Genomic DNA, 16155 nt, shown 5'->3' on the forward strand with positions numbered 1-16155 from the left:
ACACAGATACACCATATACTCAACAAACACACACACAACATACACACAACATACATATGCACATACACACAGATACACCATACACACAACATACACACAACACTACATACACAACACAGATACACACAACATACATACAACATACAACACATACATACCATACACTATATACACAACATATACAACACACACACACACACATACATTTAAAAAGGAGTTTCTTCACTATTTGTAAACTGTGGTGTAGCCAGCTGTGATGGCTCACACTTTTCGTCCTGGCACTTGGGAGACGGAGGGAGGCGGATCTCTGAGTTTGAGGCCAACCTGGTGTACAGAGTGAGTCCCAGAGCAGTTAAGGCTACACAGAGAAAGCATGGCCATGCCCTCTCCCCCCAAAAACCCAACCCAGAACATGATGCAGCAGTATACAAATAGCTTTATATAAATGTCTGCCATTTTATAAGTGATCTATTCAATTACATTTTACAAGCAAATTTACATTTTATGCAGAAAAGAAAGGAGGAGGAGTGTACACTAATGCCAGGAAGCAACTTCTCATATCTGCTGTCCCAGCTATCCTGATTCTTCATCTTAAAAGATTCCACCAGGTAAGAGTCCATTCACAACGCTGTAACCACATTCATGGAATGTCTGCAGAGCCCTGGGTGCTATGGGGAATTGTTAAACATTAGAAAGTGTCTCTTGGAATTAAATATATAAACACACACACACACACACACGTACATATACACATACATGTAAATATCATGTAGAATTTCCTGCACTAGGGAAAAATGCCTGATTCACATTATTGAAAGATTTAAGTGGTCGTAACCTAAGTGATGTTTCTGAGTGGTATGTGCTTACAGGTGTGTTTTAATGGAGACTAATTCTTTAAAAAATTTTTTCTTTATTACTATCATTTATTACAAAATTTATTCACTTTGTATCCCGGCTGTGCCCCCTTCCCTCATCTCCCAGTCCTACCCTCCTACCCCTTCTCCCTCTATGTCCCTCCCCCAGTCCACTGATAGGGGAGGCTCTCCTTCTCTACTATCTGACCCTAGCCTATCAGGTCTCATCAAGACTGTCTGGATCTTCTTTCTCTAGTAAGGCCACCTTGACAGGGGGAGGTGATCAACGAGCGGACAACCATTGGAATGGTGGAGTTCATGCCATTGACTGCCTCTGCTCCCCTCACTATGGAACCCACATTGAGACAGAGCTGCCCATGGGCTACATCTGAGCAGGGGGTCTAGGTCCTCTCCATGAGTGGTCCTTGCAGATCCATGCATCAGTATCTGCAGGATCCCCTGAGCCCAGATTTTTTGGCTCTGTTGGTCTTGTTGTGGAGCTCCTGTCCCCGAGATTAAATCTTATTAAGAGGAATTACAAGCCAGTTGTGGTGGCGCATACCTTTAATCCCAGCACTCGGGAAGGCAGAGGCAGATGGATCTCTGTGAGTTTGAAGTCAGCCTGGTCTACAAAGAGAATCCTGGACAGCCAAAGCTACACAGAGAAATCTTGTCTTGGAAATAAAACACAAGGGGGAGAATTGTTAAGGAGCAGAAAGGTGAAGGCCCTACACCCACAAGACTTCAGTAGAAGGCAGCCTAGATGTTTTTAGTGTTAAAGAAGAGATGCCTTTCTTTTAACTGCTTATGAATTTAACCTTTTGTTCACTGGGGTTTTGTTTTCTTTGTGGTGTTTGGTTTGAACCCAGAGTTTTCTGTTTACTAGGCAGGTGCTCTCCCACTGACAGCTCTTGCCCTGTTTTTCTTTTTTGTTTTAAATTTGAGACAGGGTCTCTGGAGCTAGCCCAGACGCTGGTCTGGATTTTTCTGTGTAGCCTGGGAAAGCCTTGAAATTGTAATCTTGTTCTGGCTTCCTGAGTAGCTGGACTATAAACCTGTGTCACCAGGACTGACTTTTTTTTTTTTTTAATAACTTCAATTTTTCTAGAAGAAATAAATATAGACTACTAAGCACTGTAACTTCCTTTTTTAAGTTAGAAGTTTGTACTTTAAAATAAAATTAGTAATCGAGACTAGGGAAATTGCTCAGTTGGTAAAGTGTTAGTAAAGGAGGGAGAGGGGGTAAAGAAGGAGAGGGGGAGAGAAGACAAAGAGTTAGATACTTGTTAGGGATTAAAGCTCGGGCCTTTAATCTCAGCACTTGGTGTGGGGGGGTGCATCATGGGGAAACTTTGTGAGTTCAAGGACAGCCAGAGCTCCATACTGAGACATTAAGCAATAACATCAACCAAAACCAAACCAAAACAAGCAAGCCCATGATTCTCCACAGGCAGTGTTGCAGAAACATGGTGGAGAGATACCAGATGAAGAAACTAACTCGTTTGTATTTAGTATTTGCTTAACAACTTGTGTACTTTAAGGGAGATATTTAAGAATATGAAAACTTCAGCCCCTTTTTGTTCTGAAGCTGAGTGTTACCTAAGCAAAGCCACAGCCTTGTTCCCAAGGGTTGGAAACAGGTTCCTAAGTAACATCGAACTCTTTGTTTCTTAGTATCTCTAAAATCTTGTTTTTATGTAGTCGCTTTGGAGCTACATTTCAGAACCATACACAAATTAAAAACAAACCTCAAGCTGAATAGAGATCTTTGTCATAGACATACTAAATGGTTGATTTTCTAACTATGCAGACAACTCTTAAAGTCTGAAAAAATGTTGGCCCCCATGAGTGTAGAGCTCCAGAAGAGGGAATACAAATTCCAAGTACAAAATAGGCCCATCCTTTCCAGCAAATTAAATAGAAAAGTGAGATTTTTTTCGTAACTGTGCAATTTAGGAAAGATACAGAATCATCAGGCTGAAGGAAGACGCAGACATGTGCCAGCAGTGGGAGTCTGCATTGGTAACACCACCTAGAAGGTCCCTTAGTAATGGATAGCAGGTTATGTCTTAAACCAAGCTTGCTTGCTTTCTCTTTCTTTCTTTCTTTCTTTCTTCTTTCTTTCTTTCTTTCTTCTTTCTTTCTTTCTTTCTTTCTTTCTTTCTTTCTTTCTTTCTCTTCCTTTCTCTCTCCTTCTTTCTTTCTTTTCTTCTTTCTTTCTTTTTTTTTTTTTTTTTTAGCAAAGGCTCTTCCCTAATTAATCTCTCTTCTAAGAACTTCCTCCACTGAAATAGAGATACACCCAACATGGCCATTTTTCTTAGGATCAAGCCAGCTGAAGATTTAGTGTCTAGTGTATAGGACATCTGTCTGATTTCTAGTTTAGTGAGAGAGGAGACTCACTCTGTTACAAACAAAAGGAAAAAGACTACATAGGTAATGCTAGATGTTTTCTAAGAATTATCTCCTAGCAAAGGATTTATCCTCTAGGCCTTTATAGAAGCCTTTCTATTGTGGAGCAGTGTCCAGCAGTCTCAGGGTGAGTGGGGGAGAACACACCCGTCTGAATAATCTCATTGCTGGTACTGGATGCTTATAAAGGTTACCTGATGTAAAAAAACAAAAAAGGAGGTAAAGAAATTGACCATAGGAACAATTGGACAATTATTTCTGCATATGATCTTGTACTTTCATGTCAGCTATGTGAATCCTCTTGATCATCTGGGGCCAGGAGATGGCTTAGTTGACACAGTGCCTGCCATGTAAGCATAAGCACCGGATATCGGTCCCCAGGATCTATGTTAATGAACAGACAAGCAAACAAAAGACGGGTCATGGCGGTATATGCCCCCCGAGGGGAGGCAGAGACAGGCTGATTAGCTGGTGTGGGCCAGTAAGAGACCCTGTCTCCAAAAGCAAAGTGATGACACCAGAAGTCCCCTAGCTCCATATACACGCACACATCCCAATACATGCACACATCTGCACACATGAACAAGCGCAGCCACATGAGGGAGCACATACGCATGCACACACATCAGCCAGACAGCATTAGTTAGTTGGTATATTGTCACCAAATGTTTTTTTTCTTTAAAGAAAACTCAAAAATAAAAAGGGACATAGACACGGTGAGATTATGTGATTGGTATGTAGTGAAAAGACCAGGGATGTCAGGAAGACCTGCAGGAAAGGTAGCATCCTGTTTTGGTTTTGCACACCATTCACATGTAAGCATCCTCTCATTCCATCAGCTTGCATTCACTTCTGATAGTGGTGCTCTTTAAAGAATTTTTAACGTTTATTAGTGTGTCTGTGTGCATACACGCATGGAGGAGAAAGAACAGCTTTGGAGAGCTGGTTCTCTCCTTCCACCATGGGTTCCAGGGATCAAGCTTGGGTCATCAGGCTTGCACAGTAAGTACCTTTTCCTGCTGAACCATCTCGCCAGCCCTCAGTTAATTTTTATTACCACCACATAATGGAGAACATACATTTTTAAAATTAGCTTTGAAAATAAGAGTTTTCTTAGATAGTAAATTTTACTTAAATAGAAAAATAAAGTCTTAAGATCTCAAAATTCATTTTATGTACTGTGTACCATTTACTTTTATTGAAAAATAGTGCAAGTGTTCAAAGTCTTTAATCACTGAGTGCTTATCATTGAGTTTTAGAAATGAAAAACACCAGCCGGGCACAGTGACACACGCCTGTAATCCCAGCACTCAGGGAGGCAGAAACAGTTGGATCTCTGTGAGTTCAAGGTCAGCCTGGTCCACAAGTCCAGTCCAGGACAGCCAGGGCTACAGAGAGAAACCCTGTCTAGAAAAACAAAACAAAATAACAAGAAGGAAATGAAAAGCACTTAATAAGATCTGTTCATCCCCATTTTCTGCTTTGACCTAGATGAGGTTGCCTACTTCCAGTTCATTTTTAACAAGTCCTTGAGTTGGGTGTCCGTGATTCTTTGTTAAGTACATTTTAATGCCAGGGCGTCAGTGGGCTAGCTTTTACACATTACATTTATTTTTCTATTAATTGTTGTAAAAAGCCACAGAGGAAGTAATTGTTTACTGTATTGTTCATGGTAGAAAAAAAATCTTATACGAACAAACCTTTCTAATAACAATATATGAAATCTAATTTTTAATATGTGAAACTTCATATGGCTATTATTAGTCATGCTTTATTTATATCTATGAAAATAACTTCTAGAATTCTTCTTTTGGTTTTTATTAACATGGCACTTTAAACTTAATTTTGTTGTAATAAAATTTTCATTTTGTCTTTTTAAGGCTGGCTTGAGTCTTCGTAAAGTAAACAGACATGTAGACTTTCCGCTTACCCTTGACTTAGCACCATTCTGTGCTGCTACCTGTAAGGTATGCTATCTTAAGAACTTTAAATAACTTGAAAGTGATATGCTTGTTGTTTATTAGACTATGATTTTGTTTTTGTTTAAATAAGCTTCTCTTCTTGAATGAGTCGTTGTGGCATATTAATACATCAGATGTGACTTGTTTTTTGGAAGATAAGTAAGGCATTATGCAGGGATCACAACCATCAAAGCTGCCTGTTAACTTATCAGCAGATGATATGATAGCTTTGTGCCCTCCTGCTCCTGAGTGAGCCAGATAATGAGCCATGTTTTAGCATCTGTAATGGTCTGCATCTTTTGCAAATAAACACAATTCTGTGTTGCTTATGCCATTTCACCAATACTACTCTTAGTTGCATACTTATCAGCTGAATGCAATAGATCCAAATTGCTAATGCCTTACTAACAAGGTTTATAATTGCTTGCAAGTACTTACATGTAAGACTTGTACAAGTAAAACTCATACATTTTATTGAGGAAAATAGTTTTAGGGTAATAGAGTGTTGTATTCATGATTGCTGGCCAGAAGTCTAGGCTTTGTGGTATGTCATAGGATAATTACTGAATTTGATAAATTGAATGCAGCTTTTTGATGAATCCAATGTATTTGATGTGGAATGCCACCTCTGTCAGTTGCTAACATTCAGTCCTCACATTCATCAACTAGAAATAGTTGATGGTATAGCAAATAACAATGGTTTTTGTAAGCTCTGTGTTTGGTTGGTTTTTTTTTTTTAAGATTTATTTATTTTTATTTATTTAGTATTTTTCCTGCCCTTGTGAGATGTTGGGAGCCACCATGTGGTTGCTGGGAATTGAACAGCCTTTGGAAGAACAGCCAGTGCTCTTAACCTCTGAGCCATCTCTCCAGCCCCCGTGTTTAGTTTTTAAGAACATTGTGTACCTATTCTGCCTGGCAGTGGTGTCTCACACCTTTTATCCTAGCACTTGGGAGGCAGAGGCAGGTGAATCTCTGAGTTCGAGGCTTCTGGTCTACAGAGGAAGTTTCATGACAGCCAGGCTACCCCGAGAAATCTTTTCTCAAAACAACAACAAAAAGTACCTGTTCTTTCTAATATACTTCTAAGTAGACAGAACAGTACAGAGAGCCTCCATCGTCCAGTCCTAAAATAATGTCCTGTTAGTGCTTTGAAGAACATATCATTTCATTATGTATGCCTACAATATAATAGTTACTCTGTTCTCTTTTTTGTTTGTTGTGTTTTTCTCTTGCCCAGACTGGTCCTGAACTCAAGAGCCCTCTATTTTAGCCTCTCAAGTGCTTGTACCACCCTAACATCATAGATTTATTTCTGTGGATTGCTTTTTTTGGTGGGTAGGGGCGGGAGTTGACCCAGGACATTACATGGACACTGAGCTACCTGCTCCTGGCCTTCACTCCCATTTTAACCCAGCCACAGAGTGTAATTTACTAAGCCTCCAGGCTTTAGTGCTCATACTTCCTGTTGTCTCACACATATGAGCTTCAAGTGAATTAGTATTCAGTTCATTTAAAAATCAGTACATTAAGATGTATCTGTATACAAGTAAATCGATAATGTTAACACTATTTTAATGTATAATTTTTCTTTTTCCTTTTGGAATCTTCTATTTTGCCATAACTCAAATTTTGATGATTATCCCTTTGTCATCATTGTTTTCTGCATTCAGGCAGTTGTAACTAGAGGACTGGATAAATTTGGGTTTGAGGTTTTCTCCTCCTTTGTTTTGTTTTGTTTTGTTTTTGTAATGCTGTTCCACAGTGGACTTTGTGTTCTTTGACACCGACAACCTCAGTATGGTTTTAAGAATACATTTCTCTTATGCATTTACTTTTTATGCAGTTTTCACCAAATGCTACTTTTTCTTTCTTTGTTTGAAAGAACATAAGCGTGGGAGAGAAAGTTCTCTATGGTCTCTACGGAATAGTGGAACACAGTGGCTCAATGAGAGGAGGCCATTACACTGCTTACGTGAAAGTGAGGGTGCCCTCCAGGAAGTTATCCGAATACATTACTGGAAGGAAGACTGGACCAGGTAAGCCAGCCTACGTGGGGTGACCCACAAACATTGTGTATTGCTGGCTGTGAAAAAGTGTGTTTCTAACTGTTAGTAGAGTGTGTAAATGTTACTTCTTCACCTGCCTTTAAAAATAAGGGAGGCTGCTGTGGGGAAGGAGAGCTTCCCCAGCCTACTAGGTGAGTAAGGAGTGTGACTTTTTCTTGGTGGTAAGAGCAGGAAGTAGGGGCAGGATTTCTGGATGGAAAGAAGAGCAGGGGTCAGGCAGTGAGAACCACATGGTACAGAAGTCAGGTTGGTAGCTAGCTGAGAGACTGTCCCAGCAAACGCCAACAGCTTTAAACCATAGAGCTGTCTCCTCATGCGGGATCAGTGACAGCCTCAATAATCCCAAGTATCTTTTATTCTTACTTTTGTAAATTAAAGAATGAAAGAATTTATTCTTACTTTTTTTTTAAAAAGTCAGTGATTATTTTACAGATCTCCAGAGGATTCATTTTATTATTCGTAAGTCTGCTTAAGTAATCTTCAAGAATCTTTTTTTTCTGTTTTTGTTTTTTGTTTGTTTTTTGAGACAGGGTTTCTCTGTGTAGCCTTGGCAGTCCTGGACTCACTTTGTAGACCAGGCTGGCCTCAACTCACAGAGATCCTCCTGCTTCTGCTGAGAATACAGGTGCATACCACCATGCCCTGGTATCTTCAAGGATCTTAATAATCAAAAAGTAGTATCCTTTTAGGCAATATGAAGTGACAAGTAGTTTCTTAAAGTTACTTCAGAGAGGTGGTAGGTTTTTTTGTTTGTTTTGTTTTAACATTAGTGTGTGTTGGTGTGCACAGCATATGGCGGCTGTCCGAGAGGAACACCAACCGTGGGTTCTGCTTCCACTGTGTTCTCTTGATTTTGCACTGCTGTGTCTCGCATGCCAGGGAATTCTGGGCTGTCCTCTTGTTTCTGCCCCCCACAGGAATGCAGGGTGACGGATACGTGACACTGATATCTGGCTTTCCCCAAACTGTTTCTGGGGTCAAATGCAGAGCATTAGGCTTATGTGACTAGTGCTTCTGACCACTGAGCCACTTCCCAGGCACATTACCCAATCTTCTGAAGAGACACCAAATACAAAGCCCTTAATACAAAGCCCTGTCTGGCCTGGAACTTACTGTGTACATCAGGCTGGCCTAAGACTCACGGAGATCCACCTGCTTTTGCCTACCTCATGCTGGGATTAAAGGCGTGCGCCACCATGTCCAGCTCATTTATTACTGTGTTAGGTGTATTTATTATTCTTGTGTCTGTGTTTGCTGCATGTCTGTTTGCATGTGTTTGGAGGTCAGAGAAGAGTTTTACATACACTGTTCCCTGTCCCCTTCCACCTCTGTATGGTTTGGGGTCAAGCTGGCGACCAAGCTGGTACAGCAAGCACCTTTCCTGCTGCACTGTCTTGCCAGCCTCTCCTCTTGTCATTTTTGCTGAAAATAATTCTTTTTCTGAGAAATTAAGTGTTCTAAGGCTAATAGCACACTAGATATTTAAATTAAAATTTTATTAACTGGAAGTAATTATTAACATAATTTATTAGTGATATTGATGCTTTGAAAGAATTTGTTCATTTTAGGAAATACTTAATCTAAGAAAAACACTCATAAAATAAGATCTTCGAGTTAAAAATAGTTCATCAAAGTGTCACTGCTTACAATTTAGAGTATAAACACATTAACTCTAAGTTGCACTTTTTGTTCTGCCAGGTTTAAAAGAAGCTGAGAGTGAGCTGGGCAGCCATTGGGTCCATGTCAGTGACACATACGTGCAGGTGGTGCCTGAGTCAAGAGCACTGAGCGCACAAGCGTATCTTCTCTTTTATGAGAGAATATTCTAACTCTCTGTTAGCTGTTCCTTAGCTCATCTTTATTTTAATGCTGCAGTTGTAACTGTAATATGTAATATACCTTTGTGCTCTTTAGGAATAGTGCATCCTTCCAGTGTTATTTCACTTTTTCACCATATGGTTCATTCTTTAAAAATAAATTAATGGGGCAGTGGTGGCGCGTGCCTTTGATCCCAGCACTTGGGAGGCAGAGGCAAACAGATCTCTGTGAGTTCGAGGCCAGCCTGGTCTACAGAGTCAGTTCCAGGATAGCCAGGGCTACACAGTGAAACCCTGTCTCAAAAAACAATTTAAAAAATTAATTAATTAGTGCTTTTAAATCTATATTCTTAAATGTAAAAACATGTTTTATGTTAATTTTCATGTCCTTGGAGATCCCCCTCTCAAAAAAATTTGATAGTAATAGAGAAATCCTCTTTGATATGACTATCATTACAGCATTCAGAGATGATGCTACATTGAATCATTCTTTAATATACCATTTCCTAAATGTCATATGAGCTGAGTAGATGTAGTATATCTTAGGCTACAATTTACGTACTGTCCGGTTTAGCCTTTTGAGATCTTGCCCCTGTTTTGAGTCATAATTCACATTTTTATGTGCTTGTTCTTCTTCTAGTGAACACTGAAGTAAATTTATAACTACGAAAGAAAGCTTGTTCATTCTTGTCCCACTCCACTTAAAATCATCTCAGGGCTTTGCAGTGGGGGGGTGTTACTGTATGGGAAATGTTACTAGAACAGTCTTAACTAGTGCCTAATGTAACATAATTATTTTTACATATTTTATGTGATTTGGTCATGTAAAAAGGAGCCACTGTAATTTTGGTAATGTAAGTTTACAAGTAATGTATTAATTATTTTGTTGCATTGAATATCTGAAAGTATTGAAACATTTCATAAAGTAATCATTTGCAGTTTATTAAAGATAATTTGCAAGTGATTGGTTAAAACCAAAATAAAAATAGAGAATTGTAACATGAAGAATTGTCAAGTTAAAAGTTCATAGTCTACATAGGAACATAGAATATTTTAAAGTTTAAGGATGTCTTTGAATTATAAACTATCAAATTATATTTATAAATGGTAGGAAACCATATTCTTGTAATTAACAAGGGAATATAATACATTTTTGACTTCTATACTTCAGTAAATCTTACACATGGTTTTGTCTTCATAAGCATCATTTAAACATTCATGTGGGTCGCTGGGGATGAAGCTCAGTGCAGAGACTCATCTGGTCTGTGCAAGGGCCTGGTCTCATCCCTATCAACACAAATAAAAACTTCAGGTGGGCTTGCCTTTTACTTTAATGGGGCACAGAGCTGCTACTTCTGTTCCCTTAAAGAATTATGTAGTAACGCAGGGTAGGTTCCCCTTCTACAATTCAAATGACTGACCTGTGAAAACAGCATGAGAAATGTTACTACCCAATCAGTGAAGTGGTTACTGACAAACAAGATTGAATCAGAATGAAAGGGAATGGTTCAGTACTTTATTCATCAGTGCCAGTGCTTGATTCTGTGGGCAAACTTGAAGGGAGAGAGGCTGGAAACTGTGTGGACCTTCAGCCAGGATTAAACCTTCTTGACATGTGTACCAGCACAGAGTCTCCAGTATTACCTCCTGAGATGTGTAATGCAGATAATTTAAATACCATTGCATAACTTCTATCTTTAAGTTGTGGAGGAACTTTCAATGGTAATTCTCTTAATTTTTTTTAATTGAAGATGGAGAAATGTATTTTATCCATTGAGCCCAGTTATGCCCTCTAAAGAGAACTTTCCAGTGTTTTCTGTTTCATCAGACATTCAGAATTTACTAATTAACCCACGGACATGGAAGATTCTAGCACCATAATGAGTTAGAAAATAATTTAATTGTTCAAGTTGGTATCTTGGTCATAGCAGTTGTCCCCACCAAAGAAATGTATATAGTTAACCTTTTTTTCTCCTAGCAAAGATATACCTGACATATCTTCCTTTAAAACGGGAGAATCTAAAATCTGTATGCTTTTACACATTATTCTCGCAGTGAATACAAATAATATGTTGATTTATTACCTCATGCTAACTGAGAAGAGTCTAAAATGTATTTTTTTTAAATCTAAAGTTTGAGTGGGTTTTTTTTTTTTTGCCATCTTAAAAAAAAAGAGGAAAATGGTTTGATTTTGATACCTAGGAATTTCTTATCAAACTTAAATAATAGAGGAAACTCACTTAAGCCCACACTTAAACTTTTGTTTTTATATTGAAGTTTTCCAAAGCACATTTGCAGGAATTTTAAATTGTGAAGCTACTGTAATAACAACAGTTTTCAGATTACCTCAGGAAACAGTGCAAATAAACAAGAATGTTTACAGATCAACTCAACTACTTAATGTTTTGGCACAGTGAATTCGAAAGTTAAAAGAGAAAATTTTTACCTAGATAATTGGTTTACAGGGTACATCTAGCACCAATTTTCCCCTGGATTTTCCATATTTAAAATGATAAAATTTTGATGATGTGCCAATTATGTGAATGTTTGTGACATAAACAAATATACATCTATATTTAAGATTGTTGTTTAATGTTTTAAAAAATTACATGATGACTACCCAATTAGAGGGTAAAGGAAATGATCACTGTCATCAGCTCAGAGTAATATATCAATAGAAGTATATCTAATAGGTGTTAGCTTGCATGTGTGAGGAATTAGTGATTTTATGCTGTAGTTGAGTAAAATTTCCTGTGAAATGTCACCATATATTCGATTTTTGTAGTACAAAACAATATCCTGCCTTCTTTCATGAACTTTATACTCAGCTTATTTTTTTGCATGACATCTGATCAAATAAACCTAAACCAAATATGTTCATTAAAATCAAGCTTTAAATAGCATCCATTGCATTACTGGAAAAAATATTTCTGTGTTAAAATTGTTTAGTTTATGTAGAAATCACCAATTCAAATGTATTTAATAGATGGCTATATTCAAGTATCGGTAATAAATTCATGCTATCATTCCTTGTCCTTTATCCATTTTACAATATTTTAAAAATATCTGTGTAACTTGTTGAGCATTATTTTGTCATTGCTGTATGTAAGCACATCATAATAAAGATTAAATTCTCATGTTAATAGATTGGCTCTGGAGTTTCTGCATTATATGTTAATTGACAGAATACTATATGTCGTGTTTATGTCTGTTTTTAGTTCCCTTTTCTTGCTATAATAAAATATAATTTGAGTAGCTAAAGCACAACAAAATTTCATTTCCTACACTTTTGGAGTCAGGAAGGTCAAGATCAAGACACAAAAAGACACACTGTCTAATGAGGTGTACTTCAAATTTTCTGGTAATGCTACCTCAGTGTTTGTTCACCTGGCGAAAGGAAAAGGGAGCTGCATGGTTATGTTTATAAGATCTTCACATCCATGACCTAATCATTTTCTGAAAATCCTAGTTCACATAACTCTCACACGGGGAGTTTGTGAATGTGACATAAACATTTAGTTCATAGCAGTCTTCATGTTTTAGGAACGCACTATTTAAACAAACAACCTGGTGCTGGGGATTGTATCAAGTATTTTTTCCACTGAGCTTCATTATCCTCAGTCCAGAAAAAGAAAAGAAAAAACCACTTGGGTGGGCCCTGCTGAGTGTTCAACATGTCAGCTATTTCTCAGAATGACCTGCGTTATTAGATAGGGCTGTACACGAGGAAACGTGTACATGTTTGTTTTCACTTTTTGGAGTTGTGAAGCTTTCTGAGGTTATGAAAGTTAAACACTTTGATTTTTATTTGGTCATTTAACAAGTGCTTGTTTGGCATTAGGCATCTAGCAGTGAACCCAAGAAACCACTCAAGGAGTGAGGAGAAATGAGAAAATATGTCAAGTGACAGGGTTTTACAGTTTCTCTTGCTATGATCAAACACCATAACCAAAAGCAACTTGGGGAGGAAAGGGTTTGTTCCCTCTACAGTTCATATCACAGGGAAGTCAGGACAGGAGCTGAGGCAGAGGTCATGGGGCTTACACTCCATGGATTGCTCAGTTGCTTTCAGAAAGCACCAAGACCAGGCCAGGGGTGGCACTGCTCACCAGTTACCAAGTTGAACATGTCCGATAGACTTGTACAGGCGAATCTTCTGGAGGCATTTTCTCAGCTGAGGCTCCTTCCTGTCCTCTCACTCTAGCCTGTGTCACGCTGAAGTAGATCCAGCTAGCACATAAAGGAAAACTTCAACCAATATTGCTTATCAGCTATTGGGGGTAACACCTACCAAAGACCGACGTCTCTGACAGTGCCAAAGAGAAAGCTAAAGAGAGAAGGCTGAGCCTTAGTTTTAGGGCCTTCTGCAACAGGGGCTGAGAAATCTTGATATTACATGTTACCAGAAAAACATTTGCAGATTTGTAGTTTTAGAAGTTTGTGGGTTTCCTGAAAGCTTTTTCATATATTTCAAGGATTATACACAAGTAGAGAAACCCAAACTGTTTGCAAACAATCCTGTTTTTTTTCTTAATGATTTATTTTTTTATGTGCATTGGCATTTTGCTTGCATGTGTGTCTGTGAGGGTGTTGGATCCTCTGGAACTGGAGTTACGGAGAGTTGTGAGCTGCCCTGTGGGTGCTGGGAACTGAACCCGAGTCCTCTTGAAGAACAGCCAGTGCTCTTATACTATGACAAGGTCCCAGACCTCAATAGGTCCTTAGCACAGCTGACTCCATGGTGGAAGTCCCATGCAAGCTGTAAAACTCAGTATGTGAACAATAGTCCCTGTCCAAAACGAGAACAAATTCCTAATCCACCTAAAGGTGCCTACTAACCTTGCATTTTGGCCTCTGTAGCTTTGCTTCTGGCTGTTCTCACTAAGTTTGTCAAAATTCTGTGTGTGTGTGAGTGTGTGTGTGTGATTAAAAGTGTGCCCTGAAAAAGGCTCAGTGCTACCCTTGGATCCTGAGCACCCGGAGTAGTCCCTGGTGGGCTAATAAGTCTTTGTCTTGGCTTAAACCCAGGTGCAAATACTCTGCTCTGGTGAGTGCCCCACAACAGAGCCATCTCTCCAGCTCCAATAATCCTTTGTCTTTTAGAACGTGGCTGGTTAAACTACATAAATATCTTCAAATCTCAGCTGCTTAAAACAACCAGTTTCTTTCTCAGAACCCACTGCATCTAGGCAATCTGCAAAGAAAACCATCGCACTGTGGCAAAGCAGAGAGTGCTGAAAATTCTCCCCAGCAATAGCGCTTCACCTCAGTGTGTCACCCAGCCCACTGGCTAGTAGTTATGTAACCCCGTAGACGGCAGGGAAGGGGAGTGCGGGTGCGAGTTTGCAAGGCATCTCTGTCTCTGCGCACCCTCTGGTCTCCGAGCACTCAGCTTTTAGTGCATACTTGGCAGCACAATGACTCCCTTGTCAAGGGTCACAGTCCAGGTGAGTTTATCCTCCCTACCAGCTTTCTAGAGTATGTTTGGTCATGTCTTGGTGTCGTCCCTGCTGCTCTGAAGGCCCAGGAGCCAAAATGGTTGTTAATTTTTCCATATACTTCATAAACGGTGTTGGAGCAGTTGCCAATAAACATTCTCATGCAATAGGAGGGAGGATGGGAGCTAGTACCAGAATCTTTTACTGTGGGTGTGAGGTAGATTCAGTAGACTTTTCTGACTCTAGATTCCTAGGAGGGTTTGTTTACAATTAACACCTTTGGCTACATTTCAGGACTGTTGTAAAATATGACATACTAATAAGTCACATAGCTTTTTGTAAATACCATTTCCTTGTTTGTGTTAATATTGAGACTTGCCAGAAAAACCAACTCCACCATTTTAGGCTAAATTTAAAGAGATAGACTTTGGTTAGGATCATTTTCCAGAATTTCCCACCTGAGAATGGCCTCAAGCCACGTGTTGCAGGGGATTATAATTTTAATATATAACTGTGATGGTTGTCAACTGACAGCGTCGTCTGGAATGAACTACAATCCAGAAATGGAGGGCACACCTGTGAGCTTTTGCTTGGTTTGATGGGGTGAATCCAACTTCTAGTCTGGACCTTTGAGGTAGGAAGACACAGGCCTTTAATCCGGGTCTCAAGGCAGAAAGACACACTTTAATCTGAGCTGTATCTTCTAATCGAAGCCTATATAAAGACATGGGAAAAGAAAGCTTTTGCTCTTTGCATGCTTGCTCCTGCCTTGCTAGCATGTCCATCCCTTCACTGACACAGTATATTTGTATATGTGGAACTTATACATGCACATATATATGGGATATATATGAGATAGAAATTCATTCTCTAAATTGTTTCTTTACAGAGCCGTGACTAATAAAGTATTAATTGTGTCCTTTGCACCTAGGTCTCTGGTTTCTTTTCTTCTATTATATATATATATATATAATATATAATATATAATATTATTATATTATATTATATGTGTGTGTTATATATTATAATTATAACAATTATAATATAATATATATGTATGTGTGTGTTTTGCCTATATGTGTGCTATATGTGTGTCTATGTATTTACATGCAGTGTCTAGGGAAGCCAGAAGAGGGCATCAGATCCCCTGGATGTGGAGTTAGAGATGTGTCATGTGGGTGCTAGGAATCAAACTCAGGTCCTCTGGAAGAGCAGCCAGTGCTCTTACTGCATGAGCCATCTCTCCAGCTTTAATTTGAAAATTTTAAATATAAGGGTCATTAGAACTTAGCCTGTAGCAAAGATCATAAGGGTACAGACTTCACAAAAACTTTGGAAATCTTTTCAATGATTAAAAGCATTAGAAACAATTTCTTAGAGTTAAAACAAGAAGCTTAAGGGCACAACTGCTTTTCTTGTCTTTAGACAATGTAGTGTAACAATGTGTACATCGTAGTTCATACTGATTAAGCTATGCACTTACTGTAATTGCAGAGGGACAGGGTTCATTTCCTTACATCCACAAGGCAGCTCACAACTGTAACTACAATTTTTGGGGATCTGACAGACTCTTCTGGCCTCTGCCTGCATTAAGCACATACATG

The 16155-nt window shown here is 38.8% G+C and overlaps 1 protein-coding gene and 1 long non-coding RNA gene across 8 annotated transcripts in view; one reads left to right on the forward strand and one right to left on the reverse strand.

The window, feature by feature from the left end:
* Usp45 (ubiquitin specific peptidase 45) overlaps window positions 1-12199 on the forward strand; it is a 64430-nt gene extending 52231 nt beyond the window's left edge. For all 7 annotated transcript variants that reach the window (XM_055603281.1, XM_055603287.1, XM_055603284.1 and 4 more), the window contains 4 exons: window positions 511-608; window positions 5147-5233; window positions 7113-7266; window positions 8995-12199. In XM_055603281.1, the coding sequence (XP_055459256.1) occupies window positions 511-608; window positions 5147-5233; window positions 7113-7266; window positions 8995-9125 (470 nt within the window). In that variant the 3' untranslated portion in view covers window positions 9126-12199. The remainder of the gene's footprint in view (window positions 1-510; window positions 609-5146; window positions 5234-7112; window positions 7267-8994) is intronic.
* LOC129673483 (uncharacterized) overlaps window positions 1-16155 on the reverse strand; it is a 36610-nt gene that overhangs the window by 16038 nt on the left and 4417 nt on the right. The window contains exon 2 of the long non-coding RNA XR_008719667.1: window positions 13223-13343. This is a non-coding gene — a long non-coding RNA (uncharacterized LOC129673483). The remainder of the gene's footprint in view (window positions 1-13222; window positions 13344-16155) is intronic.

Source organism: Psammomys obesus, unplaced genomic scaffold (genome assembly GCF_907164565.1).
Source record: "Psammomys obesus unplaced genomic scaffold, mPsaObe1.curated_primary_1811, whole genome shotgun sequence".
Taxonomy (NCBI): domain Eukaryota; kingdom Metazoa; phylum Chordata; class Mammalia; order Rodentia; family Muridae; genus Psammomys; species Psammomys obesus.